The following is a 27,073-nucleotide window of genomic DNA, read 5'->3' as shown; positions in this document are numbered from 1 at the left end:
CTTTTCAATTTCATCCTCGGGGGTACAAACTTTTGCAGGTGAGTAAAACCTGACAGACACTCGCCTCTTGTTCTCCTGACTGTGAGCGACTGTTAGCACAATGAGCAACATGCAGCTGAAGAGGAGACGACAGTTCTGTCCTTTCCGCACCATCTACAGATAACACACACACACGCACACACACACACACACACACACGCACACACACACGCACACACACACGCACACGCAGAGTTACTGTTCAATAAATCCTCTAAAATACTGTGAAACATTGACAAACTTACTATAATAAAATAAATGACATTATAAAAGCAGTTTTACTTTAAAATAGTTTCATTACATGAAAGTGTGTACTCACCCTGAGTGTGTGTGCGAGTGTGTGTGAGGTTCAGGTGTGAAGCCTGTCAGCTCTCAGTATGTTTGAGTGTGTGTCTCACTGTGATGGCTTTTATATGTCACTGACCTCACACACCTCTATTAACAACACACACACACACATTACAGAAATGACAGAAACAACAATGTGTGTGTGTGTGTGTGTGTGTGTGTGTGTGTGTGTGGATATGACGCAGATGTGAGGATTATTCATTAGGAAGTGTTGCTGAATGTCTCATGTTTAAGGTTACAATTCTGTTTGGAGCTTTACAGAAACAATGCGTATTACACACAGTACACACAACACACACAACGTGTTTAAACCACAAATCACAAAGTTTCATGAGGAAAATACAATTTTAGGTTTAGAGCCAAACAGAAAAGTCAGTGCAAAATGCTCTGGATTAAACACACAGTAAATATTAGATAAAGACTAAGATTTAAAGTGGTGTTTCTCCATGTTTCTGAAGAACTGCACTCCTCGTTCTGGAGGAACCCTTAAAGGTTCTATGTGGAGTGTCTTTCTGTCCTAAAGAGCTCCAAGTAGAACCATTTGAGGAGGGTTAAGAACCTTTAATCACCCACTGAACCCTTAAAGAACTCTTTTCTAACAATGTACTATAAACTCAGAGCGACTCATTTTAACATCGTCACTCCGGCGTATATATACTGCGTATATTATATCATATAGAATATATGATATATTAATTCAACAACTATACCCGAGGATGTTTAATTTCTGTAATAATCCTGTCTATATATACACACAATAACTATAATAACAAATATAACATATAATAACATAATAACAAAAAAATCTGTTTCCTTTCATTTTTAATTATCGTTTTAAAAGAAAGAGCAGGAAGTGACACTGCTCTACTAAACTCTGAAGTAAATTCACTGAAGTCTGAAAAGAAGCATTTAAGGTAGTGTGTGTGTATGTGTGTTTGTGTGTGTGTGTGTGTGTGTGATACCTGTGGTCAGTCTCATTGTTTCATCTCATCAACATATTTGTCTCCTAGTGATGTTCCTCGTCACCGCTCACAGAGAGGAGCTATGGAGTCTTTACCTTAGAAACATTAAACACTACTGGTTTCTGTCTGTCAGACACGCAGTAGTGTGTGTGTGTGTGTGTGTGTGTGTGTGTGTGTGTGTGTGTGTGTGTGTGGTTTTCATGCTCCTACAGACTGAATTCCTGTGTGCCATAAAGCAGCTCAGCTAGCAACCAGGAAATGATCAGAAAGAACCTAAAAGACATCAAAAGTTAATCCAAGTCTCTCTCTCTCTCTCTCTCTCTCACACACACACACACACACACACGTTACTCTTTTCTCTTTTGATAAATGCACTAAACTCTAGGAGTGGCATTAATGGAATGTTGTGGTCATTAAACGTCAGGTCTGAGCAGTTCTCCGCTGTCAGGGCAAAAACATTCCACTTATTAGGGGCTCAATATAATAAATGCTATATATATATATATATATATATATATATATATATATATATATATATATATATATATATTGTTATTAACCATATTATAGTTCATTAGTATTTCTGTCATTACTAATCTAGTGTCTCTGTCAGTGGAGTAATCACCATCTAATCACCTGCAGCTGCTCATCAGTTCAGTGGTAACTGTTCATCTGAGGTACCATGAAAAACCACTGTCCACTTTAAATATGGTTCTTTTTTTAATGTGAAATAAAGTGTTGCACAGTGTATAGCCAAACCTCTGAGGTGTATTACTCCTGTGCACTTCATCCAGAATGAATGAGCATGTTGTAGTGCGCAGGTTCCCAACCCTGCTCCTGGAAAAACCCTTGTCCTGATTATTTGAGTGTTTTCTGCTCTAACACACATCTTATTCAACTAATTAGTTCATTTAATAGCCTTTGAGTCGAACTGTGCGTGCTGTTAGCAGGAAAACACTAAACTGTGCAGGTGAGAACAGAGGGTTCTCCGGGATCAGGATCGGGAACCTGTGCTACAGAATTACAGACACATGGAACCTAATTACACCTGACATCATCATGTGTTCGTTAATTCTTCACAAATCAATTATTCTGCAAATACACCCCTGTCCTGTCCTTAAATGTGCCACAGGAAGTGACTGCAACAGCTGAAGAGATATCAGGCATGAAAATCTTTTCATTTTCTGTTTCATTACAGAGAACAAGACAAGTTAGAGGGGAGATAAAGGACATTAAATAAACAGGTTGTATGTATTCTAATTGAAGACAATTTCCACCACATGTTCAGTATCCAAAACAATGAGAGAAAAGGAAAGGCTGAAAGTCCAGAATCTACAGTAGATAAGAAAATCAGCAGTTTATTTAGATACCCTAACCCTAACCCTGGTGTGCTTTACATTAGGGGAGCTGTTACATAGAAACCGGAGTATTTGGAAAGGTTTTGGAAACAAACATTTAAAATACATTCTTTCTTATAGATTTTTATTTTATGATTTCTACATTATCGAGTCAGTACAAAAAACATGTTAGATTTCCAAACATTAGTTTATCAGCAAAAAATGAAATGTTACAGAAAAATGTTTGTATGTCAGTAAATAAAGCAATGTATTATGTAAGAGACACTTTTCAGACAAAAAAACATAATGAAAGCTGCTGGGTTTCGCTGCAGAAATAAGAAGCAAGTGCGACAGTCAAAGTCTCCAGAAGATCCAGGTCTGGTTCTGAAAGAAGCTCGGTAACACTTACAGATCATTTCCTTATTAAACTGCACTAATTCTACCTGAGAATACTAATCATTCTTTTAAGCAAAGGGTTGCCACACCAAATATCGTCTTTGTTTCATTTACTGCTGTTTACTGCGCTTTATAGTATTTCTTTAATGTAGAAACATTTCATTTCATTATGTTTAAAGGGATCTTTACGCTACCGCATTTCTTTGCATGTGCCTAAGACTATTGCACAGTACTGTATGTGTATGCACACACACACACACACACATACACCCTCTCACACACACACACACACACACCCCTTCTCACACACACACACACACACACACACACACACCCCTTCTCACACACACACACACACACACACACCCCTTCTCTCACACACACACACACACACCCTCTCTCTCACACACACGCACACACAAACACATACACACACCCTCTCACACACACCCTCTCACACACATACCCTCTCTCTCACAAACACACACACTCTCACTCTCTCTCTCTCTCTCTCTCTCTCTCTCTCTCTCTCTCTCACACGCACACATGCACAGTAACGACGTATGTTAAAAGAAATAAGATGCACTTGACTTTTCTCATTATGAAGATTTCAGAGAGGAACTGAAGGCGGGTCAACTGGAACTTTTTCCTTTGCGTTAAACAGTGCATCAGAATCCACAGCACGTCGACAGCCCCGCCTTTTACGTAGGTACGCACGATAGAAGACGCTAAGCTCCTCCCATTACGTGAGCACGCACGTTGCGTCAGGACGGAAGGAGAAGGCATTTCCCAGCAGCGCCATTTTGCGGTAGAAGAGTTCAAGCGCGCGGCGAGGAAAAAAAAATTAAGGACGTTAAAAGACCTACTAATTAAAAATACAGTAAGTATTTCCGATCGGTAATGGTGCTTTGTCAATTCATAAACTATATTCTACGTGATGTTTTTCCTTCAGCATGATGTCTTTATGATATGGGTTTTATTTAATTAGCGTTACTAGGTGAGGGCTAACTGACTAAATTAGGTCCACTGCTAGCATGGTAGCTAACTTTATAAAATGGCGTCGCTTTCATGAGGAGTGAGCTATTTTATCTTCCTGCTTAAAATTGTGTACGTTGCTTTCGTAGAACCCTCTTTTTTAACTCGTGTTGTTAAAGACCAAAAGAACTCTTTTTTTTTTTTGGGATATAAAAGGTCACGTAAGCTGTGTGGCTGTCGACGGCGTCCTGCGCCATTTTGAGTCGCTAACAAAGGCGGGATATTAGCATGGCTGGCTAGCTAGCTGCTTAGCAAGTGCGGAATTAACCACGCTGTTTCTGCTCATTTTTCAGTCGTCTTTAAAGTTTCCTTTTTATATATATATATATATATATATATATATATATATATATATATATATAAGCTACAGGGTTTCTTATATCCTAGCACATCTAATTTTAACTTTGTTTTTGCAGTAGGAAAAATACAGTGCAGCTGATAAAGGGTTAATAAACAAGCCTGAGCTCTGTGTTGATGCTTGATTATGTTAATCTCACACACTGTGACTGTAAACACGTGTATGTGATCGAATCACTGTGCAGGAAAATAATCAGTCGAAAGGACCTTAACACCTCATTAAACCAGGTGGTGTTTTTTCTTTCTCTGATCTAATATTTTCCAGATCCCATCATGCATCGCGATTGCCCACTGGACTGTAAAGTGTATGTAGGGAATCTTGGGAATAATGGGAATAAATCCGAGCTGGAGCGAGCCTTTGGTTATTATGGGCCTCTGCGCAGCGTCTGGGTGGCCAGGAATCCCCCTGGTTTCGCCTTCGTCGAGTTTGAGGACCCGAGGGACGCTACGGACGCCGTGAGGGAGCTGGACGGCAGGTAAAAGCACACGCCTGACACATAGGCCTGACTTGTACTGGTGGCGTAACCACTCTGTCCCTGCGTTGTCCTGTTCTCCATCACACACACATGCACACGTAGTGACCACCATTTTGGGCATGTGAGGCCAAATACTAGCAGGCAGGTTTACTAGTGGTGGTATGTGAGCTTAAACATGAGCTGATGCGTGCAATAAATAAATAGTTACTAATCATTAGACACAGTGCAGGTATTTGGTGCAGTCTCTGTACCGGGATGTAAATTAACCATGGCTCGAGTTTCTGTGGCCTGTGTGTGTGTTTTTGATTGAAACTATCTGTTTGACTGACAAGGGCTCAGAAGCTCTGCTCATGCGATGAAGATAGTCTCTTGCATATAACAGGCCATTTTATCGGTCATATTTTTCAACAATTGCGTTCTCAGAGTAGGACAAGTTGTATTTCAAATTTGTCCAAAGTAACGAGTATTGGACAAGCCGTCGTAATGGTGGAACTGATTTGACATAGGAACATTTTCCAGTGGCTGAGTGCGCTGAAGTATATTCTCAGACGAATGGTAGAGGATGGAGTGAAATAACTTTTTTTTTTTATTTTTTTTTTTATTATTATTTATTTTTTTATTTTATTTTTTTATGTACAGCCTGTGCATTTTTTTTTTCATGGTGTTTGTGCGATGTATTTCAGGACTCTGTGCGGTTGCCGAGTGAGGGTCGAGCTATCCAATGGGGAGAAGAGATCCCGTAACCGAGGCCCGCCACCTTCCTGGAGCCGACGCCCACGAGATGATTACCGCCGGCGAAGCCCGCCTCCCAGGCGCAGGTAGCCCCACACCCCTCCACACCCATGTGCTGTTTGTGTTAACATTGTCAGAGATGGCTAATGGATCTTTTTTTTAGATCTCCCCCCCCCTCAGTATAACCCCTGAGCTGTTAAAGCGCCTGTTCTGTCTGAGACCTTCCTGATCTTTCTGCACTTTAAACCAGTTTAGTTCACCTGGGACTCTCTGGTTCAGATTCATGTCAGTTTCTCATCTTCACTTGTCATTTGGTTGCTCATGATTAAGATCCAGGGTATTAGCTCAGCTAGCATGGACACAGAGATGTGTGTAAATGAAATGCCTGAGGCTGGGTTTGTTTACAGCTTTAATGGTCTTTTAGTAATAACGCCTCTAAATTAATAATGCATTCATTTTTGTAGCAGTTTTAACACTAGTTTTTTGTTTGTTTTTTAAGATTTATTTTGAAGCCATGAGTGCTGAAAATTTGTTAGGTTTAGTGATGCTTGAAATGCCAATCTTTTGTTTTATTTAATAAAGGATTATTTTTTTTTTCCTTTATCATATCTATATTAATAAAAATGAACCCCCGTTGCAGAGTCCACCACCATGCCTCCTTCTCAGCAACCTCTGAGTCAGTCAACTAAACCCTCTTTCAGCATCATGTGACCAGCGTGCCCCAGTCAGCTGGCTCTGTATCGTGTCACATGACCTCAGGCATGGGCCCAATCGTCAGGTCGCAACCAGCCCATTGGCTCCTGAGCATGCAGCTCTCAGCTCCTCCTACTCCTCCTCCTCTTCCTCCTCCTCCTCCAACCTTAACACCCAATCAGCAGCGGCCCACCTCACATTCCCGACCAATCAGCAATCAGCGTGTTTTACGTTCCCAAAAGTCTACACTGCAAAGCAGCAGCAACAATTAAAGCAGGAAAAATCCGCTGCAGCCACTTTCACGGCCGCCAGTCTGCCTCCCCTTCGCCATTTCTAGCTTGTTGAAAACCAAAAGACTAGTAAGTTTTATCTGCTTCATACAGTTTGATGCTGAATACAGTTGTAAAGAATGAAGAGAAATTCAGGTTTCCTCTTTTTTCCTTTTTAAAAAGCTCCTTTTGCTTTGATTCACAATGAAAGGGCTGGTATGACGTGCAGTTTAAAGGGAGACGGCTCTTCTGATATTATAACTGCTTTAACGTCGAGCTTTCTCCATTTAAACTCAGAAATAATAAGTTTCTCCTTTGAGCATCGGGGTCCAGTGCTCTGTGCCTTCTCGCACTGCATTATGGTCCATCGTTTTTGCTGTGTTTTTGTTTTTCTTTCCTTTGCTGTATAACGGGGTTTTCTCAATTGTTCAGCTGTAAGTGTGTTAACGCGTTAGTAACATTTAGTGTTAACTATATACAGAATCCATTTTGAACCATTCTACATCACTCATTGGCTTTATGTCCAGATGCAGATTAATCTCTCGCTCATATGCACAAATGCTTAAGTTACTTTGTGTTAAATTCCTGTATGTATGAGTCAGATTTCCTTTTCCAGGTGTTTTGAAGGTGAGTTAAGGGGCAGTTCTTTAGCAGGATGAGGGCTGTAGGGCTGCTGTTAACTCTGTTTTGCCCCCCCGGGGTCTCACTGTCTCCGCTTGTTGCCCCTTCTGTCCTTCTCAGATCCCCCCGCAGGAGGAGCTTCAGCCGTAGCCGCAGCAGGTAAACACATGCCTCTCCTATTGTATTTTATCTGGGATTAATTACTAGATTAAGATCCCATTAATTTCTGTATAGATTCAGTATGTAAATATTCATGGAGTTACTCATGGTGGTTTTCAGGAACTGGAGATATGGATCCATGAGCAAAAAGAGAGAACATAAACTCCGTTATTTATAATGATCAAATCACTCGTGTACTGTGGTGTCCACAGGGAATCGGGTCGCAGGTGGATCAATCCTGCTTCTGATTCGGCTAATAGGTGTGAAAGCGCTCTTGTAGATGTTAAGTAAGTGTGTGTGTGTGTGTAGATCTCTATCCCGTGACCGCAGAAGGGAGAGATCTCTGTCTCGTGACAGGAACCACAAACCGTCTCGCTCCTTCTCCAGATCCAGAAGGTACACGTTCACCGCTCACACACGTGTTCATTATTAAGCATACTGAAGCAACACGACACGTGTCTGTCACTTGAGGTTTATTTATTTATTTTATCCTGATTATAGTCTTAACCCTGGTTTTTTTTTTTTGGTTGTTTTTCTCCTTACAGCCGCTCTCGGTCGAACGACAGGAAGTGAGAAGGCTGGGATCCCTGATTACGGACGCCTCATGTAAAGATCATTGTCTTTTAACTCCAGCGTTATGGACTCGGACACAGTGCTTCGTTAGCCTTTTCTTTATTTTCCTTACTTTTATAAAGAGATCAGATGTTTTAGAGCGGTTATGTTTCTCACCTCTGTGTGTGTGTGTGAGTGAGAGATGCGGTGCTTCATTTCTCAGCTGTCACCATTCCGTCGCCGTTCATTTTTAAAGTTGTTTGGGTTTGTTTTTCCCTCCTCCTTGGTCATGCATGGTCATGTGAATGTAATGATCAGTTCCTCCTGCATGTGTTTGAGCAGGAGATGTGAAGTGAACTTTTTGTTTCGTTTGTTTAATGCCATTGGGAATTAATCCTCGGTGAATTATTCGTGAGCTTGAAATGGGAACGTCTCCAGTGCTATGAAGAGATGTCTTCTCCCCCCCTCTCTAGTCTTTGTACTATTTGTAATGTTCATCTACAATAAAATCCTGGTTTCAGAATGACCGTTTACCTTTTGTTTTTATTTATTTATTTATTTTAAAGAACTGTGTAAGTACGTTTTTGTATTCAGGCGTGTACAATCTCTATCAAACCCACACTGTGAATGCGTCTGATCACACGGGGATCACCCTGCGTGAGGATGTGTAAATGAAATGTAGAACATGTCATGTGGAGAAGAGAAAGTGAAAAAAATAGCTTTTTAAATAATTCTACAGTAATAGTAAGTGATTCGTGTTGTAATGATTAAAGACGTGTTCAGCGATGTGACTCCTCACTCACCTCTGTGCCTGGGCTTTAATGACGGTGAGGGGCTGCTATTTGGCCTATGTGATTTGGGACACGTCCATATGGACATCTTACGCTGTCCGTTTTCCATGTGCAGTGCTTGCTTTTACCACCAGAGGGCACACTTGAACGGAAAACCGCAACTGTTCACAACTTCCCAACAACCTTTCATCGCTTTGAGAAGTTAACAAGCTGCGACTGTAGGTGAGGGTAAGACTGTTTATAGCTGCTATAACGTAAGTGAGAACAGGAACTAACGTTTCATGGGCGTTCCACATCTTTACTGTAACTATAAATGGAAAATAAGCACATGTTCATTAATAAATAAACCACTGTAATCGTTGGAAATGGCGGTGGTGTAAGAGGATTAAATCAGTGACTCCATTTCATCACACCAGCCTGGTGTTTATTATTATTATTATTATTATTATTAACAGCGTGTTCCGGAGTGTTTTATTCCTTTTGTATATGATGTGCTTTAAAAGAATTGATAACTACAGCTCCATGTGTTTATCTGAACTAATATTTTTGAATATTTTTCCAATATTCTCTATATATTTTATGTCACAACAATCTATACAATTTCTACATTCGGATGTGTGTGTGCGCGTGCGCTTTGTTAGGTAGTTAATAAAGCACTTGTGTCCTGTTAATCAGATTTGGTTATTTATATGATAACTTTCAGCGCCACCACTTTTTAATATAACACTATAATAATGTGTTTATTAAAATAAGTGTAAAGTCTGTGTTTGTGAGAGAAATGCAGTAATATAATCTGCTGCTCTCACTGGACCTGTTCTTTCTCTGTGCTCGGAAGCCCCTCCCACTCGCGCTGTCCAATAGTGATGATCATCCACCCCCCTTCAGTGAAAGCACGAGCTGCACGTGAACCAGTCCGGGCCAGCACATCGTGTCCTCGAGACGTTGAAACATTTCGCGCGTTTTTTTTTTTGTTTTGTTTTGGGGTTTTTTGTCTTCCTGTCTAGCAGGACTTTACTCAGAGGGACATGACGTCAGAGAGCAATGAATCAGAGCTCGCGCATGAAGGTCTTCAGGGTTTTCCCGCTCGCGAGCTGAGGAGAGGTTTCACAACACGTTTCTGTAACAGCTCGCGCGCCCCAGCCTGTCAGAGTTCTCTGTCAGATTTCCCGCCATTCAGTGACGTTAGCTGACTCCACTGCTAAGCTAACGGCTGTTAGTACTGTTAGGCTGCTTTATTCTTATTATCCATCCTGTCAGATAATTAATTTATTTGAAATAAAATAAACTATGTAAATTTGCATGATTTGAAATTACTACTGATATTTGAAAATATTCCTATAGTAAAGAACATATGATGTGAAAGAGGATTATTAATGAGTGTGTAATGAAGCTTATATTCACTACTTTCCCACAGGATCCTCATGAACCTGGCTCTGGGAAAAGCTAATTGACCTCATTTTTAAGAACCAGTGGGGGGAAAAAAAACATTTGTTCAAATAATAAACAAGCTTTTGTTCAGCGAATTCAGCTTTGTGCCAGCTTTGTACTTTTGAGTTTTTAATGAGGCGGTATTCATTTGTATAATTACACCAGTAATTACACCAAATCTCCAGTTCACAGTTCCAGGACTTTAAGATGTTCACGTCTCACCAAATGGCCTAAATAAATATTTGCACATTTATCAGTGAGACATTTCTGTAGTTTAAAGATGATTGCAGCTTTAGAGGTAAATCATTACCGCAGATATCAATGTGATTAAGTTTATTACTGTTTACTCTTCTTTATAGTCAGTTTTTACATGTGGAAATTTTTCATTTTGTTTTTTTGAAGGCATGTTTACACAATTTCTTCACTCATGGATGACTGTTGCACAGAATTCTATATTAGATAGTAAATTAAGCACAGCATACTTCACAAGACCTCAGTACTGGATGTAGTAGAGAACAGCATTAACAACAAATTTTATAAAGAATTAATTTAAGCCCACTTTTATTGAACTCATTACATTCTTATAAATTCCACATGATCTTGGTTTGACAGTATGGTGCAAAAATGTACGAAACACACTATATGGTCAGAAGTATGTGGACACCCATGTATTTCACCCAACAGGTGCATAGAATCAAGCACATAGCCATGTCATCGCTATAGATAAACACTTGGCACTGTCATAGGATGCACCTTTACCACAAGTCAGTTCCTGAAATTTCTGCCCTGCTAGATCCGCCCCGGTGAACTTTAAGTGCTATTATTGTGAAATGGAACCATTGAGGAGTTCTGGTTTTAACCTTAATCTTTCATGTTCCTCTTTCAGAAACTATACAGTGTGGCTTAGAGATTCCTGTGACAGAAACGCATGAGTGTCCTGTTCTGGTCATTAGAGACTCTCTGTCTCCTAACACACACACACACACACACACACACACACACACACAAATAAATAAATGCACTGCTGTTGATAATGTGGAGTGTATTGGAATCTGGAACTCTTCCAGGTGGCCAAGTTGAGTGACGGCCCCACTAAAGAACAAGATAATAATTGTCCAAGTTTTCTGCTCACACTCTTATTAATGTGCAGTCAAATCATCCGAATGCACATCAGTTCATTCTCTTATGTTCTTCTATAATCAGGGTCATCATGGCCTCATAGCTGTCTGTCACTTTAATAGAAATGAAAGATGGTCTTTAAAGTTCTGACTAAATGAAGGTGTGCATTGTTTTTGCAACATAACATAAATAGTCAGAAATATTAAATATATTCTGGCTTATGATAGCAATCCTGAAGCCTTCAATATGAGAAACCGGTGTATAAAAATGAGACACACACAACATTCCTACAGACCAGTGTTCCTCAATCTCACACTTTCTGTTGGATCTTCTAGAACAAAACAAAACAAAAGGTTTCATTCCAACCAAGAAATGAAAGGAGGCACACCAGGTTTCACATGTTTAATCATCAGCTAACGTTGGTGTTCAAATGACTTTCAGGTGTGGCTCCTGTTTTTGTAGCTGCCCATATAGTCAGCCCATGAAAGCATCAGTAATTAGTGTATGACTTGTATCAGGTGTGGTAAAGAATGTGTAAGCTCTAGCACACTCCATGTCTAACCCCCAACACCCTTGTCTCTGATATATGGGCTGCATCCAAATATCCCTACTACCCTACTATACAGTAGGTTAAAGCCATACGCCAAAGGAGTAGTATGTCCGAATTCTCAGTATTTATAAGACAGTAGGTGAGAAATACCTGGATGACCTACTGCTTCCCCTGAGAATATGGAGCCAATGGACACTGCACTGCGCTATCCCATAAGGCAACAGGACTGACACAGAAGAGCTGTCAGAATCAAAAATGGTGGAACTCTTTTTAAGTTGTAGGTCACATGACAATGCCAACATGGCGGCTGTCGTATGTCTGGATTTATTTTATGCTACACGTATACTGATCAGTAAGTACTGTATCAGTGGCTGAGCAACAGGTACTGAATTGAATGCAGTGGGTATTGTCACAGTACGAGATTTAGAACATAGCGTTACACACCACTCGATCAGTTGTGTTGGAGTGTGACATGTGACATTTTTCCCTCCATGTTTTGTCTAACAGTAAATGGGAACAAATTGCAGGTAGGAACTAAAGTTGTGAGTGGGGAACTGAATAAAGGTCGGACCACAGGCACTGCAGGATTGGTCTGAGGAATCATTTGAGCCGATCATCGCTGCTTTACAGCATCATACACGATTTGTATAGAATTAAGAAAATCTTAGTTCAGTTGTTTTTTTTGGTCACATGGTTACTTTGTTGTTGGTGAGTGTATGTAGCTAGCATGACATACAGTACACCATATCAACTTTACAGTTATGATTGCATCACAAAGTAAAAAATAAAATACAATTTATATATATATATATATATAGAGAGAGAGAGAGAGAGAGAGAGAGAGAGAGAGAGAGATAGACAGACAGACAGACTATTTTATTGATCCCTGAGAGAAATTGTTTTGTCCCAGCAGCAGACACTTACAGATATTATACATGACATTACAGACACCAAATACTCATAAGACACACTTCTCAGTAAGTAAGGTAGACGCGTAATTACGGTAGATGAGTTAATAAATATAATAAAAACAGAACATTAAAGATAAATGCATAGAATCTGAGATAGGTAGATAGTGTACAAACTGTAAAGGTGTGTTGGTTGCGTTGTGCGTGAGTAATTGGTATGGAGGTGTGTCTGTGTGTCTACAATCAGAGACAACACCTGGTGGATGAAGTGGCTGATGGCAGCAGGTATGAAGGACATGGAAACTGATTATCATGGAAATGAAAATAAAAGCACACAGTGATATGAGTGACACTGTAGTGTTGCGGACCCTCGCCCTCTTGCCACCACTGTACACGTTTCCAAGTGAAATATGTTTTTTCTTTTGCTTTAGACTACTTTAAACACTTTAATGACACTAATTGCATTCAAACAGTGTCACTACCGATAGAAACGCTGTTACAGCCAGTGCTGCTGCTGCTCTGGTCTGTTATACACTAATAAAACACCCACACAGGGTTTATCAATAGAATACATGCAGTAAGAGTGGGAAAGGGAAACTGGAGTGTCTGGGCACAAGCGGAGAATACCGCGCATGCGCACTGCGGCTCAGGCAGGCCCTCTAAACACAGCTGGATTTTCCTCCAACCGGAGCTGGAGTCGAGCTCACGTGCGCGTGTGTGTTTACCGGCTTCCAGACACGTGTTTTACAGCGTCGGACTCCGCCCATGGGACAGAGGAGGAGCTTCTGAGAAGAGGAGAGGAGTTTACACTCGGCACTGAGGCTTACAGCTGGCACAGGGACGGACACTGCGGAGTATATACAGCTTATATTACACACTGTCAATCAGACCGGGTGAATTAGACGCTGTCAATCAGACCGTGTGAATTAGACAGTGTGAATTAGACCGTGTGAATTGGACAGTGTGAATTGGACAGTGAGTATTATTCGGTGTTTGTTAGAATTAGCGACACGGAAAACTTTACAGAACTTTCCTGAAGCTGACTGGCAGCTGATTAAGACGTGTTTTCAGGAACAAACTGCACATTTCTGGAATAATAAACCCGTTATTCAGGTAAGTTTCATGTGTTTGTGTGTTTTTATGTATTTATTATTTGCTGTTATATTGTATAATAGTGATGTTTTCAGAAGCTTCACGCTGTCTGAGGCGACTCTCTCTCTCTCTCTCACACACACACACACACACACACACCGGATGCTCCGTGTTCCTTCAGAGTAAAGTGTCAGAACTGAGCACAGTTTGAAAGTACAGTGTGTGGAAGAACATCTCCGCTGTAATAAACTGTAGAAGTGAAATGAAGAAACCCTCCTCAGAACACGGTGAAGGCACGCGCCCTTACCGGTGTCTCTAATAAGCGCCGTCACGCCATCTCTCAGAGTGAACCGTCACTATGGAGACCGATGACGTGTAGACACCTAAAATACACCCCAAACCGCGCAGTAGTGTATTAAATAAGGTGCACTATATCTACTATTTTAGCACGCTGTTAACCACTGTTTAGTGTCCTTATTAATGAGGTGATTAGTGAGGTGATTAGTGGGGTGATTAATGAAGTGATTAATGAGGTGATTAGTGAGGTGATTAGTGGGGTGATTAATGAAGTGATTAATGAGGTGATTAGTGAGGTGATTAGTGGGGTGATTAATGAAGTGATTAATGAGGTGATTAGTGGGGTGATTAGTGGGGTGATTAGTGAGGTGATTAATGAGGTGATTAGTGAGGTGATTAATGAGGTGATTAGTGAGGTGATTAATAAAGTGATTAGTGGGGTGATTAATGAGGTGATTAGTGAGGTGATTAGTGAGGTGATTAGTGGTGATTAATGAGGTGATTCATCAGGTGATTAGTGAGGTGATTAATGAGGTGATTAGTATGGTGATTAATGAGGTAATTAATGAGGTGATTAGTGAGGTGATTAATGAGGTGATTAGTGGGGTGATTAATGAAGTGATTAATGAGGTGATTAGTGAGGTGATTAATGAGGTGATTAGTGGGGTGATTAATGAGGTGATTAGTGGGGTGATTAATGAGGTGATTAGTGAGGTGATTAGTGGTGATTAATGAGGTGATTAATGAGGTGATTCATCAGGTGATTAGTGAGGTGATTAATGAGGTGATTAGTGAGGTGATTAATGAGGTGATTAGTGAGGTGATTAATGAGGTGATTAATCAGGTGATTAGTGAGGTGATTAATGAGGTGATTAGTGGGGTGATTAATGAGGTGATTAGTGGGGTGATTAATGAGGTGATTAGTGAGGTGATTAATGAGGTGATTAGTGAGGTGATTAATGAGGTGATTAGTGAGGTGATTAATGAGGTGATTAATCAGGTGATTAGTGAGGTGATTAATGAGGTGATTAGTGGGGTGATTAATGAGGTGATTAGTGGGGTGATTAATGAGGTGATTAGTGAGGTGATTAGTGGTGATTAATGAGGTGATTAATGAGGTGATTAATGAGGTGATTCATCAGGTGATTAGTGAGGTGATTAATGAGGTGATTAGTGAGGTGATTAATGAGGTGATTAATGAGGTGATTAGTGAGGTGATTAATGAGGTGATTAATGGGGTGATTAATGAAGTGATTAATGAGGTGATTAGTGGGGTGATTAATGAGGTGATTAGTGAGGTGATTAGTGGTGATTAATGAGGTGATTAATGAGGTAATTAATGAGGTGATTAGTGAGGTGATTAGTGGTGATTAATGAGGTGATTAATGAGGTAATTAATGAGGTGATTAGTGAGGTGATTAATGAGGTGATTAATGAGGTAATTAATGAGGTGATTAATTAGGTGATTAATGAGGTGATTAGTGAGGTGATTAGTGGGGTGATTAGTGAGATGATTAGTGAGGTGATTAATGAGGTGATTAGTGAGGTGATTAATGAGGTGATTCATCAGGTGATTCATCAGGTGATTAGTGAGGTGATTAATGAGGTGATTAGTGAGGCAAATAATGAGGTGATTAATGAGGTGATTAGTGGGGTGATTAATGAGGTGATTAGTGAGGTGATTAATGAGGTGATTCATCAGGTGATTAGTGAGGTGATTAATGAGGTGAATAGTGAGATGATTAATGAGGTGATTAGTGAGGTGCTTAATGAGGTGATTAGTGAGATGATTAATGAGGTGATTAGTGAGGTGCTTAATGAGGTGATTAGTGAGGTGAATAGTGAGATGATTAATGAGGTGATTAGTAAGGTGATTAGTTGTGATTAATGAGGTGATTAGTGGTGATTAATGAGGTGATTAATGGGCAGATTAATGAGGTGATTAGTGGTGATTAATCAGGTGATTAGTGAGGTTATTAATGAGGTGATTAGTGGTGATTAATGAGGTGATTATTGAGGTGATTAGTGAGGTGATTATTGGGGTGATTAATTAAGTGAATAGTGGTGATTAATGAGGTGATTAATGAGGTGATTAGTGCGGTGATTATTGGGGTGATTAAAGAGGTGATTAATGAGGTGATTAGTGGTGATTAGTGAGGTGATCAGTGTGGTAATTTTCCTATGCTGACCACCAGCTAGACACACGCACACAGTCTGACATACCTGAGGAAAGTGTTGACATTTTCTGACCAATCAGACAACAGTTATTTTTTTATTGGGCTGTTATACACAGCAGAAGCAAATTGAAACCATTCCGAAGATTATGATTTAACCTTTATTGTTTCTTTGTATTTGTATTAATTAATTATAAAAATTCAAATTTAGTAGAGGTTAGGGATTAATATGAGTCTTGATTTACATGTGTGTGAAATCGCAGCAGATATTAGACCGTTTGCGGAAAATGAAAGATTCCTGGAGTGAAGTTGTGTTATGACTGAAGTCAGGAGTGAGACTCTGACTGATTCCTTTTACTACACAACCAGTTTAATCCCACTTTAAAGTTTGAATCAGTGAATAAGATTTTCATTTTAGAAAAGAGTATGAAGTGTACCATGACTGGAACTAAAGTAAAACAAGTGGGCGTGGCCAGTACTTTACAAATGAATAGGCTTTGTTTTTAAAATGTTACATTTATTCAAATGACATAAAAATGATAAAACTCGTTCTTTAATTTCATTATTCTGTATTGGATTATAAACAGGTGTCATTAAAGTGTGTGTGTGTGTGTGTGTGTGTGTGTGTGTGTGTGTGTGGTGCCCCCTGCTGTCTGTTTCCTTCTCAGTGCTCTGTAGAGAACATGCCTGTACTTGTTGTTAGAGCCGTTTTGCCCGGACATGTGACACAGTCAGCTAAACCCTGAGCAGTGTGTGTGTGTGTGTGTGTGTGTGTGTGTGTACACTCATTTGTAAGTCGCTTTGGATAAAAGCGTCTGCTAAGTGAATAAATGTAAAATGTTAATGTGTGTGTGTGCGCATGAGTGAGTGTGTGCATGAGTGTGTGTGTGTGCGCGTGCGTGTGTGTGTCAGTGAGTGTGTCCATGAGTGAGTGTGTGCGTTAGTGAGTGTGTGTGTGTGTGTGTGTGCGTTAGTGAGTGTGTGTGTACTTGCATGTGTGTGTCAGTGAGTGTGTGTGTTAGTGAGAGTGTGTGTGTGTGTGTGCGTGCGTGTGTGTCAGTGAGTGTGTGCATGAGTGAGTGTGTGTGTTAGTGAGAGTGTGTGTGTGTGTGTGTGTGTGTGTGTCAGTGAGTGTGTCCATGAGTGAGTGTGTCTGGGTACACACACACGCTCACACCAACACCTTCAGTCTGATCCAGGCTGAGCTGATGGTGAGATGTCTGAGCATGTTCCTCTGATTAGATTTCTGTCTGATTCCGCAGAAATAATTTACTCTCCATAATTTATTTGAGACTTATTGTAGAATTTGTGTTTCTGCTGTTAGTGATGAGATGATGTGTAGAATTTCTCTGGGATTTTGTTTATCACCCTGGTTGTTGTTGTTGTTGTTGTTATTCATTTAATTATGGCAGTGATGTTTAATGCTTTTATCATCATGTGCACTTTTACTCTCACAGCGTCACATCTTAAATGTGTGTGTTGTAGGAAACTGTTATTCAGAATGTGTGTGTGTGTGTGTGTGTGTGTGTGTGTGTGTGTAATTTTGAAATGTTTTTACTGTGATACACTTTCAGGGTTTTTTTTATTCAGTTAAATTTTTTGTATTTAATTTTTATTTCTGTATAATTTTCTTTTTCTGTCACTGTGTGTGAGAGTTTAAACTGTGGAACATCTCTCTCTCTCAGTGTGTGATGATGTCATCGCCGGTGTTGGCGACATTGTGTAGAGGTGGTGTTGAGGGTGGTGTTGGTGGATCTGCTCGGCGGTGTTTGTTCGGTTCAGTGGATCATGAGGAGCTGCAGCGTGACTACACACTGCTGATGAGGGCGGAGCTTCAGGACGCTTCACGCCGCTGGAACTTTGACTTCATTGCCAACAAACCACAGGTGGGAGGAGACATCGAGTGGGTGGCGCTTCCTGAGGCTCGAGTTCCTTCTCTTTACCATGATTGCACAGTAGGGCCAGTTCCTCGACCAAAAGGGGCGGGACCAGCGTCCGATCTCGGGGAGGAGGACGTTCCTAAAACACCTGAGCGATGTGAAGGTGCAGAGAAACACACACTGAAGAGGAAACAGACCAACATCACAGGTACGTGTGTGTGAGAGTGTGTGTGTGTGTGTGTGTGTGTGTGTGTGTGTGTGTGTGTGTGTTCATGCCTATAAATTGTTTATAAAGCAGACAAAATAGTTAGTTTTATTTTGTGAGTAGTTCAGAACTCATGGTTTTAAATCTCCATCCTGTTTCTGTTCCTCAGATTTCTATCAGGCCAAGAGGCGAGTCGTCACCACCAGGAAGTCAGGCCAGTGACCTGAGGACACACACACACACACACACACACACACACACACACACACACACACACACACACACACACACACTCTCTACACTCAGGACTGTCTGAAGAACTTCTGGACAAACCCTCTCACCCCCCGCTACCCGAATAACAGTGAATAATTATTTTATTTTATTTTATTTTATTTTATTGTAATGTTTATTTTATGATGTTATTTGTGTTGTTTTAGGAGAAAGTGTGAACACTTCATCACATATTGTGCAATTCCTGTTAACCTGGATATAAATATTCCTGCTCACCACCGCACACAAGCGCACACACACACACACACACACACACACACACTAATCTACACTAAACCTACAGATAATCTGAGTGTCAGTGATGTGTTTATAACTGTGTGTCCTGTATAGGATTATATTAGGGTTAATGCTGTTGGAATATTAAACATCTGTCCATGTATCAGAGTGTGTTATAAACACTGTGTGTGTGTGTGTGTGTGTGTGTGCGCGCAGATACAGAGTATTGCCTTTATTTATTTATTACACAATGATCATTATCTTGGATTAAATGTGTAGAAAAATAAAACATAAAAAACATTTCTGCTGTTTGACTTCTTGTGTGTGTGTGTGTGTGTGTGTGTGTGTGACGTGTGAGACATGGTGATTGTTTTGCTGAACACAGACCCCGTTGCTATGGCAATGACACCATGCTTCCTATCATGCTCCCCTCTTTTTTTCTGGCATGTTCATAGATGATGTTGTTAGCATTAGTGTTAGCGTTGTGTGTGTGTGTGTGCGTGTGTGTGTGTGCGTGTGTGTGTGTGTGTGTGTGTGTGTGTGTGTGGATCTGCATGAATGCTGCAGTGTTTGTATGTTTGAGATGATACCATGGTAATCTCTCTCGCTCTCTCTCTCTGTGTCTCTCTGTGTCTCTCTCTGTGTCTTTGTGTGTGTGTGTGTCTGTGTGTGTCTCTCTCGCTGTGTCTCTTTGTGTCTCTGGGTCTCCGTGTGTGTGTGTGTCTCTGTGTGTCTCTCTCTCTCTGTGTCTCTCTGTGTGTCTGTGTCTGTGTGTCTCTGTGTGTGTCTCTCTCTCTGTGTCTCTCTCTGTGTCTCTCTCTATATGTGTGTCTCTCTCTGTGTCTCTCTCTGTGTCTGTGTGTGTCTCTGTGTCTCTCTATGTGTGTCTCTCTCTGTGTGTCTCTCTCTGTGTCTCTCTCTGTGTCTGTGTCTCTCTGTGTGTGTCTCTGTCTCTCTGTGTCTCTTTCTCTGTGTGTGTCTCTCTGTGTGTTTGTCTCTCTGTGTGTGTCTCTGTCTCTGTGTGTGTGTCTCTCTCTGTGTCTCTTTCTGTCTCTCTGTGTCTCTCTCTGTGTGTGTCTCTCTCTGTCTCTGTGTCTCCGTGTGTGTGTGTCTCTCTCTCTGTGTCTCTCTCTGTGTCTCTGTGTGTGTGTCTCTCTCTGTGTCTCTTTATGTGTGTGTGTCTCTCTCTGTGTGTCTCTCTCTCTCTCTCTCTCTCTCTCTCTGTGTCTCTCTCTCTGTGTCTCTCTCTGTGTCTTTCTCTCAACCTCTCTCCACCCTTTGAGGCATTAATGCGCCTGCGCTAATCTTCCTCTTCACTTCTCCTCTCTCTCTCTCTCTCTCTCTCTCTCTCTCTCTCTCTCTTTCTCTCTCTCTGTCTCTTCTCAACCTCTCCCCACTCTGAGGCATTAATGCGCCTGCGCTAATCTCTCCCTTCCCCCCCACCCCATCACATGCACCGGAGCAGCGGGAGCAGCGGTGGTGTTTGAGGGAGACACGGATTGCGCGGGTCGTTAGACAGCGAGACGAGCGACTGAGACACAAAGCAGAGGAGAATAAAGACGGAGAGGAGCGAGGGATGGCTGGGAGGAGGAGGTGCAGCACCGAGAGGCTGTGGAGCGACAGATAAGCTCAGAGAGAACGACAGAGTGGATTTGGGAGGGAGAGGGAGGGAGAGGGAGGGATGATGGCACGATAGAGAGAGGGATGGGCTTCACAAACAGAGCTGCACTCATCCGACTGATCCGGGACTAAATAGTATGGTAACGTTTCCTCAACTACCCTTCATCATCATCATCATCATCATCATCACCAGCATCATCATCATCACCAGCATCTGTTTGTTTTTACCCATGATCCTCTGCACAAGCCACTCATGGCCATGTTCACACACACAGTAACATCAAAGCCTCTGTGTGTGTTTCTGTTCTCTAACACCTCATCACACACTGCAGCCATGTTTAATGTGTGTGTGTGTGTGTGTGTGTGTGTGTGTGTGTGTGTGGGTGTGTGAATCAGTGCTGTGTTTTTGCACAGTAACCCAGTTTTTAAAACCCGTATTGCTCTGTTTTTCATCCCATTTTCAGTCTGTATGTCTGCCTTCGTCTACGTTTTCCTCTTCTGTTGCTCCACATTTATCGTTTTCTTTCAGAAGGAGGTCTGTGTCTCTGGTTTTAGCGCTGATCATGATTCCAGACTGTGTGTGTGTGTGTGTGTGTGTGTGTGTGTGCGTCAGAGGCAGTGGATGATGAAGTGTGTACATGTGTCAAATGTACTCAAAAAATAAATAATCTTTTCATCAAAAAAAGCTTTTATTTCTTGCTGTTGAGGTTATAATCAGAGTCATTATATCAATATACAAGATAGATAGAAAACATAATGTGTGTGTGTGTGTGTGTGCGTGTGTGTGTGTGTGCGATCGACTGTGTCCTGAAATTCCCCACTGAGCAGAGTCTCATGATGAGGTTCCATAGACACACACACACACACACACACACACACACACACACACACACATACACAAAAGAAGAAGAGACACTTAGGCAGAAAGAGATGTAAGTGTGTGTATGTGTGTGTGTGTGTGTGTGTGTGTGTGTGTGTGTGTGTTTCTACATTTACATAATAAAGTATCCAGTGTTCTCTAGCTGTGTAGCTAAGTGTGTGTGTGTGTGTGTGTGTGTGTGTGTGTATTACAGCTGGATAAGAGTGAGGTGTCGACGTTGCCTTTGCCCCCCTCAGTGCCCCATGGCGGCTCAGAGGGGAACATCAGCGTGGAGGGGGCGGGGTCTGTGTTGGGGGCGGGATCATGGCAGGGGGAGGGCCCAGGGGAGGGGCAGCGAACACGCGCTGCTTTGGAACACCTGCAGCAGAAGATTCTGAAGATCACAGAGCAAATCCGTGTGGAACAGGAGGCGCGCGACAACAACGTGGCCGAGTATCTGAAACTCGCTCACAACGCCGACAAACAGCAAGCATCACGCATCAAACACGTCTTCGAGAAGAAGAACCAGAAATCTGCACAAACCATCGCACACCTGCACAAAAAACTCGAACACTACCACAAAAAGCTCAAAGAAATCGAGCAGGTCAGTGTGTGTGTAAACTTGGAACAGGTGTGTAAATGGGGTACAGATGTGTACACAGGTGTGTAAATGGGTACAGATGTGTACACAGGTGTGTAAATGGGGTACAGATGTGTATACAGGTGTGTAAATACGTACAGATGTGTATACAGGTGTGCAAATGGGTACAGATGTGTATACAGGTATGTAAATGGGGTGCAGGTGTGTATACAGGTGTGTAAATACGTACAGATGTGTATACAGGTGTGTAAATGGGGTACAGATGTGTATACAGGTATGCAAATGGGGTGCAGGTGTGTATACAGGTGTGTAAATGGGTACAGATGTGTATACAGGTGTGCAAATGGGTACAGATGTGTATACAGGTATGTAAATGGGGTGCAGGTGTAAAACTGGTGAACTGTAATGTAACACTTGTGTACAGGTGTGTAACTGTGACACTTGGATCTCTTGCAGAACGGTTTGGCGCGTCAGCCCAAAGACGTCTTGCGGGACATGCAGCAGGGCCTGAAGGACGTCGGAGCCAATGTGCGGGCCGGCATCAGTGGCTTCGGAGGAGGCGTGGTTGAGGGTGTGAGGGGTGGAGTCTCTGCACTCATACGTAACAAGTTTGGCAGTGCAGACAACATCACCCACCTGAAGGACAGTTTAGGACCTGGACATACAGAGGACACGCCCCCTCGTGCACTCAGTGGCAGTGCCACGCTCGTCTCCAGCCCCAAGTATGGCAGTGACGATGAGTGCTCCAGTGGTACCTCCGGGTCTGGGGCTGGGAGCAACTCTGGAGTAGGTGGGGCCATCTGCATGGGAAGCCCACGAATGGATGGACACCATCATCATCATCATCATCACCATCATCACACGTCTGCATCATGGGATGCTCTGCTGTTGGGACTACAGGAGATCAAAGCCAGTCAAGTGCAGATGGAGGACGCAATGGAGGACATGAAGACACAACTACAGAGTGACTACTCCTACATGACCCAGTGCCTGCAGGAGGAGAGATACAGGTGTGTGGAGGGTACAGGTGTGTATGTGGGGTACAGGTGTGCATACAGGTGTGTATACAGGTGTGTATGTGGGGGATAGGTGTGTATACAGATGTGTATATGATGGACAAGTGTGTATACAGGTGTGTATGTGGGGGACAGGTGTGTATACAGATGTGTATATGATGGACAGGTGTGTATATAGGTGTGTATGTGGGGTGCAGGTGTGCATACAGGTGTGTATGTGGGGGACAGGTGTGTATACAGATGTGTATATGAGGGACAGGTGTGTATACAGGTGTGTATGTGGGGTACAGGTGTGCATACAGGTGTGTATGTGGGGGACAGGTGTGTATACAGATGTGTATATGAGGGACAGGTGTGTATACTGGTGTTTATGTGAGGTATAGGTGTGTATATAGGTGTGTATGTGGGGTGCAGGTGTGTATGTGGGGTAGAGGTGTGTATACAGATGTGTATACAGGTGTGTATGTGGAGTACAGGTCAGTATACAGTTGTGTGTTGGGGGTTTCAGATATGTACAGATTCAAGGGGATACAGGTATATACAGGTATGTGTCTGCCTGGAGTATGAGTTATTGAGCTACATATGTGCATACAGGTGTGTAACTGAGGTACATGTGTGTAGTGATGTATACTGGAGATTGCCTGAGCTCAGGTGTGTGTGTGTGTGTGTGTGTGTGTGTGTTTACCTGAGCAGGTACGAGCGTTTGGAGGAGCAGCTGAATGACCTGAGTGAACTCCATCAAAACGAACTGAGCAACCTGAAACAGGAGCTGGCCAGCATGGAGGAGAAGGTGGCCTACCAGTCATATGAGAGAGCTCGAGACATACAGGTACACACACACACACACACACACACACACACACACACACACACACAATAACTAGATGTTCGAGGGTCTCAGTTCATTGGTCCGTTTTTATTTCTTCACCACAGGAAAATGAATACATTATTGTTATACATTAGATTATGTAATGAATAATGTTATTATGAACGTTGAAAGTGCCCGAGCGTGCGCCGAGGATCATCACATAGTATTTAATATTCTATACGAATAAAGTATATGGCCAAAAATATGTGGACACCTGTCCATTGAACATCCCATTATAGTGCAGTTGTGTATGTTAATAAAAGTTGTTAATAATTATGAGATTGTTGTCAAAATGTCATTAGGCCGAATGATAGCACAGAAGCACTAGTGTGTTTATCATCTATAAATCCAGATTTATGCTCCTCCCCCTGCACCTGATAAAACAGCGCTGTATGGCCTTCATTTGCATATTGGTATCTTATTGGCACTCATATTTGATTAGCCATGTTTACATCTTGACGTGTGTGTGTGTGTGTGTGTGTGTTCAGGAGGCAGTGGAGTCATGTCTGACACGTGTCAGTAAGCTGGAGTTGCAGCAGCAGCAGCAGCAGGTGGTGCAGTTGGAGGGTGTGGAGAACGCTAACGCTCGCGCTCTGCTCGGGAAGCTCATTAGCGTGCTGCTAGCTCTCATGGCTGTGCTGCTCGTCTTTGTCTCCACGGTGGCCAACTTCATCACCCCGCTCATGAAGACCCGCACCCGCATCGCCTCCTCTGTCGCCTTCACCCTCTTCCTCATCACGCTCTGGAAGCACTGGGACTGGCTCGAACTCTGCTTCCTGTCTGCCTGAGTCACATGACCTCAGAGCCCCGCCCCCTGCTGCAGCGTCTGTGAAGAACTGATGAAGCTCCTCACATGAACACTGCTTCTACCACACAGTAAGTGGGACACGTCCCATTTACACCAGATCTGCTGTGTTTGGTCCATATCTGGAGTTCAGCACTAAAACACTCCGATTTAACGCCTCAGATTTAAATTCCGTATTTTTCGGACTATAAGACGTGTTTTCTTGCCTGCTGTCATTTTAGATTTAACCGAATATTAGGTTGCATATTTATTTGTGTATTTACGGTAGGTGTGATGTTCCAGCAGTTCAAGGATGGTTAAAGGTTCAGGTTCACCACTTATACTAAAAACCTTCAGTAGCAGAAATGAGCATTATTGTAGCCGGTGGTCGAACCATACTGGACCTCCTGGGGTCCCATAGCATCGTGCACGCTGGACACAGATCTAATCTCCACAGCAGAGTGAACAGGATTGACCTGATCTGAATTATTAACTCATTTGAGCTTTATGTTTAACTTTAAATTGTGTTCAGTTGGTCAAATCTGCAGTAAGGTGGCTAGCGTCTTTCGGCATGCTAGTTCTACTTTAACACAATGCAGCGCTGCATAGATATGAATACCAAGATATCGCGTTTGCTATTGATCGCTGTTTAGAAGAGCGAGATCCGCCATATTGGCACTCTACACTATGAACACACAATTAGTACTGCAGCGTCTATTATGTCATTGAATAATTAATTGTGAGAAGAATTCAGTGTTTTATTTGGACTTTGGACTTCAATGAATAAAGTTTGTTGTACAAAATAAGCATTTCCAAGACTGTTATCCGCAGTAGTGTTTAGTAATGACGCGATATTATCAGACTTTGTCAAATTGAATCTAAGCCTTACGTGTCTAGTAACAGTCTTGTGTCTAAGTGCATGATGTCAACAGCTATAAAGTCTATACTACTCGTGCACATGTTCCAGTAACGATCGTGATCAACAACAGGTCAATTACTCTATACCGCTCCAACATGGCAGCATTGCAGCATGCAGCATTGGACAACGCATCACAGCCAGCCAATGCAGTATCCAGGTATTTACAGTCATGTGAAAAAGTAAGTACACCCCTTGGAAATTGTTTGGTTTTTTTTGTTTTGTTTTTTAAAACATATTTGGACAAGCAAACATCTGATCCTCTTTGAAACGGTGTCTCTTAGTAAAGTTGACATACTCTATCAAATGACATAAAATTTTATTAATTTTCCCAATTTAAATGAACAAAAAACAGATCAGTCACATGGAAAAAGTAAGTACACCCCTACATTTATCACACTTTTCAAATCCATAAAATTAGAACCTGCTTAGGGAGTGCAGGTGGAACCGGACTTATTTATACCTCTCATATCTAGTGTCTGGTGTTCTCTTTGTTATTGAGGTGTGTGGTCATGCCAAGATCTAAAGAGTTCTGTAAGGTTAATAATTTCATTACAAGATCTGCTAGTAAGTCGTGAGGCCATCTGTCAAAAAGTTGAACCAAAAGTGGACCTTTCAACAGGATGATGATCCTAAGCACACGAGCAAATCCACAGAGGAACGTCTCAGAAAGAAGAAAATGGAGGGTTACGGAACGGCTGAGTCAAAGCCCGGATTTGAATCCCATTGAGATGTTGTGGGCGGATGTGAAACGGGCAGAACATGCAAGAAAACCCTCAAACATCTTACAGCTGAAAGAATATTGCATGGAAGAGTGTTCAGAAATTCCAGCAGGCCTGGTGGACAATTATACAAAATGCCTACAAGAAGTTATTTCTGCTAAAGGCAATACTAGCTTCTAAGGTTAGGTGTACTTACTTTTTTTCACAGAAGAATATCACATCTATTGACATTTCTGTTGAATAAATTATTTAAAAAGCTAATTTTTCTTGTGGGTTTGTTCAACTACATCAACTTCATTAATAGGCACCGTTTCAAAGAGGATCAAATGTTCACTCGTCCAAATATGTCAAAAAAGCCATCAATTTCCATGGCGTGTACTTATTATGACTGTTTATCCATGCAGTGCTGAGCTACAGCAACACTAACACTAGGGGGCGCTGAAACACTGTTTAGACCGAGTACCACCATGATGTAAAATAAATGAATGCAACTTATAGTCCAGGAAATACGGCAGGTGTGTTAGAGACCATACAGTACCTGAGACAAATTAGCTTTACACTCTTTCATCTGACCTTCTGAAAGAGAAGAAAGGATGATGGACACACAGAAAGGGCGTCTATATATTTTTTCACCTTTCAACAGGATTGAATGTTGTTGCATGAGAGGAGACATGTCAGTACTTTGTCTGTTATCTGTGTGTGAAGTGGCGAGGACAGATTTAAGGTTAAACACTTGACGTTTTCTGCGTTTTGCCTCTTT

The 27,073-nt window shown here is 41.8% G+C and overlaps 4 protein-coding genes across 5 annotated transcripts in view; 3 read left to right on the top strand and 1 right to left on the bottom strand.

Annotated features, from left to right (window-relative positions):
• pth4 (parathyroid hormone 4) overlaps window positions 1-1,667 on the bottom strand; it is a 3,298-nt gene extending 1,631 nt beyond the window's left edge. Inside the window, exons 1-2 of one of the 2 annotated variants that reach the window (XM_053653221.1) lie at window positions 1,350-1,667; window positions 65-153 (exon numbers count right to left, since the gene is read on the bottom strand). In XM_053653221.1, the coding sequence (XP_053509196.1) occupies window positions 65-153 (89 nt within the window). In that variant the 5' untranslated portion in view covers window positions 1,350-1,667. Of the gene's footprint in view, window positions 1-64; window positions 350-1,349 lie in introns of those variants that run through there. The other variant, XM_053653222.1, reaches the window with a different exon arrangement.
• Window positions 1,668-3,816: 2,149 nt separating this feature from the next.
• srsf3b (serine and arginine rich splicing factor 3b) lies at window positions 3,817-8,499 on the top strand. Its single transcript, XM_053653427.1, has 6 exons — window positions 3,817-3,962; window positions 4,740-4,950; window positions 5,634-5,768; window positions 7,386-7,424; window positions 7,734-7,820; window positions 7,970-8,499. Exons 2-6 carry the CDS (start codon window positions 4,748-4,750, stop codon window positions 7,995-7,997), a joined length of 492 nt encoding a protein of 163 aa, XP_053509402.1. The 5' UTR covers window positions 3,817-3,962; window positions 4,740-4,747; the 3' UTR covers window positions 7,998-8,499.
• Window positions 8,500-13,577: 5,078 nt separating this feature from the next.
• On the top strand, window positions 13,578-19,227 carry cdkn1a (cyclin-dependent kinase inhibitor 1A). The gene is made up of 3 exons (XM_053652579.1): window positions 13,578-13,885; window positions 18,021-18,423; window positions 18,590-19,227. Exons 2-3 carry the CDS (start codon window positions 18,027-18,029, stop codon window positions 18,640-18,642), a joined length of 450 nt encoding a protein of 149 aa, XP_053508554.1. The 5' UTR covers window positions 13,578-13,885; window positions 18,021-18,026; the 3' UTR covers window positions 18,643-19,227.
• An 83-nt stretch (window positions 19,228-19,310) lies between these two features.
• tmcc2 (transmembrane and coiled-coil domain family 2) lies at window positions 19,311-26,239 on the top strand. Its single transcript, XM_053652576.1, has 5 exons — window positions 19,311-20,687; window positions 21,621-22,010; window positions 22,464-23,017; window positions 23,717-23,852; window positions 24,380-26,239. Exons 1-5 carry the CDS (start codon window positions 20,685-20,687, stop codon window positions 24,677-24,679), a joined length of 1,383 nt encoding a protein of 460 aa, XP_053508551.1. The 5' UTR covers window positions 19,311-20,684; the 3' UTR covers window positions 24,680-26,239.
• The last annotated feature ends 834 nt before the right edge of the window (window positions 26,240-27,073 follow it).

Source organism: Ictalurus furcatus, chromosome 21 (genome assembly GCF_023375685.1).
Source record: "Ictalurus furcatus strain D&B chromosome 21, Billie_1.0, whole genome shotgun sequence".
NCBI lineage: Eukaryota > Metazoa > Chordata > Actinopteri > Siluriformes > Ictaluridae > Ictalurus > Ictalurus furcatus.
The sequence above is the reverse complement of the archived record's forward strand: the minus strand, read 5'-3'. Positions and strand labels throughout refer to the sequence as shown.

Bases quoted from the DNA above. Each gene is read 5' to 3' on its own strand.
- srsf3b (XM_053653427.1), top strand. From the start codon at position 4,748: ATGCATCGCGATTGCCCACTGGACTGTAAAGTGTATGTAGGGAATCTT. The intron at 5,769-7,385 runs GTAGCCCCACAC...TGTCCTTCTCAG, and splicing joins AGCCCGCCTCCCAGGCGCAG to ATCCCCCCGCAGGAGGAGCT. The intron at 7,821-7,969 runs GTACACGTTCAC...TTCTCCTTACAG, and splicing joins TCCTTCTCCAGATCCAGAAG to CCGCTCTCGGTCGAACGACA.
- cdkn1a (XM_053652579.1), top strand. From the start codon at position 18,027: ATGATGTCATCGCCGGTGTTGGCGACATTGTGTAGAGGTGGTGTTGAG. The intron at 18,424-18,589 runs GTACGTGTGTGT...TCTGTTCCTCAG, and splicing joins GAAACAGACCAACATCACAG to ATTTCTATCAGGCCAAGAGG.
- tmcc2 (XM_053652576.1), top strand. The intron at 23,018-23,716 runs GTGTGTGGAGGG...TTACCTGAGCAG, and splicing joins CTGCAGGAGGAGAGATACAG to GTACGAGCGTTTGGAGGAGC. The intron at 23,853-24,379 runs GTACACACACAC...GTGTGTGTTCAG, and splicing joins AGAGAGCTCGAGACATACAG to GAGGCAGTGGAGTCATGTCT.